General features: G+C 40.8%; 1 protein-coding gene across 1 annotated transcript; it reads left to right on the top strand.

Annotated features, from left to right (window-relative positions):
* Window positions 1-2,790: 2,790 nt before the first annotated feature.
* Window positions 2,791-5,580, top strand: LOC110699823. Its single transcript, XM_021877334.1, has 2 exons — window positions 2,791-2,964; window positions 3,523-5,580. The coding sequence occupies exon 2, from the start codon at window positions 3,532-3,534 to the stop codon at window positions 5,578-5,580; it is 2,049 nt and encodes a 682-aa protein (XP_021733026.1). The 5' UTR covers window positions 2,791-2,964; window positions 3,523-3,531.
* Window positions 5,581-6,008: the final 428 nt, after the last annotated feature.

Below are 6,008 nucleotides of genomic sequence, written 5' to 3'. Positions count from 1 at the left end.
AATGGAGAGTCGGTGCTTTTCAAACTAAGCCAATTATGCTACCAATCACAAAGGTGAACAAGACATGCCGTCTGCTGCCAAATGCTTCGACCATCCGGACTTATGTCGATTGTGTCTTTGTTGCTGGTCACTATTTATTGCCGGCTGCTTAGAGATGGCAGGCCGGATGCTATGTGGCTGGGTTGGGGCCGGCTGCCGCATATCTGGATGCTTGGTGGCTGCTGCCGCCTACTAGCTTGGAGGAAGGATGCCTAGGTGCCGGCCGTCCACTTAGCGCTCTTGCCAATTATATATTAGCAGCTATTATATATTGAAGGCTGCATGTTCTAAAAATTTACAAACTTCTCAAGACCAGGCGTCCATACCATGTTGTGTATCCAGCCATGTGTATAAGCTAGTGGCCGCCTGCTCATACTCAGCCTCATACTCACAATCGGTTTTGCTAGCTTGCATTATAAATATTATTGCTATTATTTTATATAATAATTTTTTAATTAGAAATTATTATATACTATCATGCATTACAAAACCATGATAAAGATAGCTTTATCTTTGCATGATTGATTAAGGTGTCCGAGTGGTTTCTTGCTCTTGCTCGGTATCCAACAATTAATGATGGATAAGCAACGAGGGCCACCTACTTTGAACCTCACAAACGACTTCTTCAAAATAAGGCGTCAATAACCATCTCGCGTAGCCGGCCATGCGTAACATGAGCACTCACATTGCGTGTATACGCTACTGGCCGGATGTTTAGTGTTTAGGGTAAAATTACCCATGAAAAATGGACCAATCCGGACCTGCCACGTGTCCACCACGTGGGCCAATCAGCGTCCGCCACTTGTCACCCTAAGAGGTCCAACATGGACTAATCAGGCCAAGCCATGTGGCCCATTATCCGCCAACCTGGAAAACGGCCATCACAGGCCCAATTCCCGAGGCAAGCCCAATCAGTCCTAGGTTTTCCTAGAAAACCTAGTATTAGGCACGTACTTCGAGGCTATATAAACAGGTCATTAGCCTCCATTAAAGAACAAAATTACTCTCACCTAGAGAAGTAAAAACACCTTAATCACTCCTCACTTTGAGGAACCAGATCACCCTTTACTTTCCGCACCTTTTTTACTCCACATACAAGTACTAACTTGATCGTCGGAGGCGGAGCTCCCACTACCCGGAGTCTCCGTTGTTTTGCAAGTACAGGCGCAAGGATACCAGTCCCGGAGTTGTAACGCTCCCGCAGGACATTAAAAAAACCCCGAAATATTTTGGCGCCGTTTGTGGGGAGAGTACTTTCGAGATGGCATCACAGTCTTTACCGATTTTAAGCGACAAGCGTCCCATGGACGACCCTCAGGTCTACGCTGACCAGGATACTGATAATGAGGTCGAGGTGGAGACGCATACGGCCTTAGACGGGACCCTAAGGGCCCGACGTACCCGTCCCACCGAAAGGAGGGAACGGGAGGACTGCCAGGATGGTCCTAATAAACCAACTGGCCCACCGCCTGAACATCAACAGGCGGCCGAGGGATCTGCCCCCATTACTAGGAACGAACTCATGACCCTCATGAGTAGTTTCAAGGGGGAGATCCAAGACTTAATCAATAAAAGGGCGCCTGTTCCACCAAAGGAACAGTCGGCCAGAAGACCCTGCCATCCTGGGAGGACGAAGCCTGTCAAGGAGTTGGTGTCAAGCATATATGTTATTGTTGCCAAATCATTATTATGAAAAAAAAGCGCTTAAGGTAGGCGCCTAACTTAGTGATTCTATGTAAGCAAAGCTCCACTAAAAGCCTTAGGTGGCAATCCACTACACAATTAAAAGCTTCTCCTTCTGTACATTAGAGAGAGGTGTCAAAGACGTGAGGCCCTTGGGATTTGACGCTCGCTTACATGAGTATAGCAAGCCCACAATCAAGCTAACCTTTGAATTTAAGAGGCGGCTTACGCAACAAATGTTAGCTAAGCTCAAGTCCTCGTATCCATGAAAACCACTCGGCACTTTCACCTCCAAGAGCGTAGCTACCAAGCGGCCTCTTGACTCAATGCGCAGCCGACACTCTACAAGAGGTACATACGACCATCTTAACGCATTTGGTTGTGTAGCCAGCAAGCTCTAACAAAGCTGCGTATGAAAGAACGATAGGCGACCAAGTACTACTGGCGTCAAACGGCCAGATGCTAGGAATCGGATGGTCAAGCTTGTAGGCTATTATTATTATCAAATCATTATTATGATTATGATTTATAAAAAAAAAAAAAAAAAAACGTCATCATCAATTGCCAAGTATTTGCTTTGCTTATGAGAGCACTTACAATGGTGAGCAAAATATTTGCCCATGAGCATATTTTGTGAGCAAATAAAATGCTCATCATCCACAATGGTGAGCAAATCCAAAAAACCGATAAAAAGCCCATGGGCAAATGTAAAAATGCCCATAGCTTGGGCATTTTTGGTGATGAATAGTGTTAGAAGTGGGCCCCACATGTTGCTGAATTGTTTAAAAAATGTTGGCTGCCAGCACTTCAAAACGACGCGTTTTGGGCTAGCAGCCTTAATGGCTCGCCTCAAAACGCGTCGTTTTGAGCTCCAGAATTAAAAAAAAAAAAAAAAAAAAAAAAAAAAAAAAAAAAAAAAAAAAAACTAGTGCACTGTAGCGCGTCAGGGCTTGTAGCGAATGGGAGTGCGACACGTGTTCTGTTGCAGGCTGTTGGCCAATGAAAAAAATAGCCGTTTTACAACGGTTATAATCCTTCTATAGCATTTTCCGAAAAATATATTTATTAAAAAAAAAAAAAAAAATTACCAACGGTCATAAAATTAAATTCTCTATAAATAGACATGCATTTTGATATGTTTTGATATAATTTCGTAATCACCTAAAATCCTCCACTTTTTTATTTTCTTAAGCATTTTAAATTTGTAGAAGAATATATTTGTTGCAAAACATCCATATTGAGGTAAATTTATTTTTTTTAAATATTTAAATTTTTTTTTAAATATTGGTTATTTTTTTAAAAAAATATATACATGTAGTTATGTATTAAAATTAGTATATATGTGATTTTTGGGAAAAAAAAAATATTGTATGGCATGTTATGTAATTGCTTTATGTAATTGAAGAAAGTTGTTGATAATTTCTCCTTTACATTACTAAATTTGTAGTAAATATAGTGTTGCAATTATTGGTTAATTTTATTTTAAATATATACATGTAGTTATGTATTAAAATTAGTATATGTGTGTTTTTTTTTAAAAAAAAATATTGTAGGCCATGTACTTTAATTGAAGAAAGTTGTTGATGTTTTCTCCATACATTACTAAATTTGTAGTTAATAAAGTCTTGAAATTATTGGTTAATTTGTTTTTTTAATATTAAAATTTAGTTATGACTTTAAATTAGTATATATGTGAATTGGTTAATAAAGTTGTTGATATTTTTTTGGATTTGTTGTCATTTTAATTTGTTTTTTGAGTAAATCTTAGTAAAAATATTTATCTTTTGTTTTGTGATGCAGAATCTTTTAATGGATCCAAACAACCCAAATTTCCGTCAACAATTTTCTGGTTTTAGTGATGATTTCCTAACTAATCCCGAGTTTCAATTGTTCTTGCAAAGAATGGGCAATACGTCTTTGCAACCACCTCCACAGTATCAGACACCTACTCAGTTTCCCCTACGAAACCATGTTAATGAAGAATGTACACCTGAAATTGAACATGATAGCAACACACAATTCGATGAGAGCGAAGAAGACAACGTACCAGAGACGCCGCAATATCCTCCACCAGTTCCCGAACTGAAATCCAACCAGGTTGTTGCACGAGCGACTCAAATTTGGTCAGTTGCGGAAGATGAAACTCTGATTGGGTTGTACTTGGAGATCAGCGAGAATGCTATTAAAGGCACGAGCCAGAAAGCAACTTCCCTTTGGCGCGATGTACACGCAGCATATCAACTTGCTCATGCGGAGAAGCCGCATATACTTCCACCAAGACCTATGAAGAGTCTGACGTCGCACTGGAGAAGGTTGGCAGCAGACACACTACAGTGGATATCTTGCTATGATGAAGCAGGTAGACTTCCGGAGGGAGGGAGTGGTTACAACGAAGCTGACCGTATAAAAAGTGCGTCGAAGCTTTTCCATCTCGCCCAAGGTCGTAATTTCGCTTTTCCTCACGCTGTTGAAATGCTTAATAGAGATCCAAAGTGGAGGCCAAAGCTGAGATGGTCCTTGTCAAAGGAGGAAAGAAAAGCTGTTCGTGATGTTGAGGAGCAAGGTAGTGCTGGAAGTGGGAAGAGGTCCAGAGATGATGGAGGGGATGAAACCCCTACGGATGGTTTTTCATCTGGAGGAATACAACGACCCGAAGGTGTGAAGAAAGCAAAGGCCAAGCGTAAAGGGAAAGAAGTAGCTTCGGACAGTGGTTCGTCTGAGCTTAGCGAACGAATGAAGGAATTGGCAACGACCCAATTTAGAAGAAGATTTCGTATGCAACGACCTTTGTTTTTACGTATAATGAACAAGGTCGTTGAAGGTGATGTTTACTTCCAGCAGCGTAGGGATGCAACTGGAAAGTTAGGCATATCACCTCTGCAAAAATGTACAGCCGCGATACGAATGTTAGCCTATGGCATGGCTGCAGACGCTGTTGATGAATACGTTCGAATCAGTCAGTCAACCGCTCGAGTTGCCCTACAACGTTTTTGTGCCGGGGTCATTGACCAGTTCGGAACCGAGTACATGCGAAACCCTACAACTGATGAATTGGCCCGGATACTGCATCAAAATGAACTGCGTGGTTTTCCAGGCATGATAGGCAGCATTGATTGCATGCATTGGGAATGGAAGAACTGTCCAACGGCTTGGAAAGCGCAGTACGCCGGTAGGAACAAGAAAGCAACGCTAATATTGGAAGCCGTTGCGGATCAGGATTTATGGATATGGCATTCCTTCTTTGGTATTCCCGGATCTTGTAATGATCTTAATGTGTTGTACCGTTCACCAGTGTTCGATGAGGTTCTGCATGGTCGAGCTCCTCCGGTAAATTTTACGGTTAACGGCCATGAATATAACATGGCTTATTATTTAGCCGACGGCATTTATCCGAAGTGGGCAACTTTTGTTCAGGGTATCACATTCCCTCAACTGGCCAAAGATAAAATGTTCGCTGACCACCAGGCTGCCGCTCGAAAGGACGTTGAAAGAGCTTTCGGTGTGTTGCAAGCTCGATTTGCAATAATACGAAAACCGTCGCTGGCGTACGATGAGGACATACTGCGGGACATAATGAAAACATGTATCATTATGCACAACATGATTGTTGAAGATGAGCGCCACAACTACACTCGAGCCGAAGTTCTAAGAGCCTTCTACGAAGAAGATCAACAAGAATCAACACCAGCATCAACATCTACAACGCCACCGTTTGAATTCAACGTAGGCCGACCTACCAACTTTGATTTCAACGCATTTCTACAGCGAAAAGCTTCCCTCCGTGACAGAGAAATTCATCTATCTCTGAAACGTGATTTAGTCGAACATATTTGGCAACACTACGGGCCACGTAATTAGGGAGAAATTAGCACGACTTAAATAAAGCCAAGTACTATGGCGTAGCTACTTTTACTTGTTGTGTTTATTTTATTTCCTAAGTTTAATTACGCATGACGTTGCAAATGTAATTGGTTTCTAGTATTGTACCGCTTTTAAAATAAATAAAAACATTTAAGAAATTTTGAGCTTTTTTTAAATTTTTTTTTATATAACGTACTTAATTTTACGACAAATTTTAACGATAAAAAGGACAAAAATAAAAAAAATAAGTTACACAAATTTTAACTAGTTTTTATTTATTTGGAGTAACATTGTTAAAATATAAATGAAATAAAGAAGTAAAGAAGTGTTGTGTAGGAGAGAGAAAGTAATGGTGGGGTATTGAAAAAGTAAGAGAGAGAGAGTGGTGGGTGGGCAATTTTTTTGCTCACCATTGGGAGAGAATA

The sequence above is a fragment of the Chenopodium quinoa genome, unplaced genomic scaffold (assembly GCF_001683475.1).
Source record: "Chenopodium quinoa cultivar QQ74 unplaced genomic scaffold, ASM168347v1, whole genome shotgun sequence".
Taxonomy (NCBI): Eukaryota; Viridiplantae; Streptophyta; class Magnoliopsida; order Caryophyllales; family Amaranthaceae; genus Chenopodium; species Chenopodium quinoa.
Note: the sequence above shows the minus strand (reverse complement) of the source record. Positions and strands in the feature narration are given on the sequence as shown.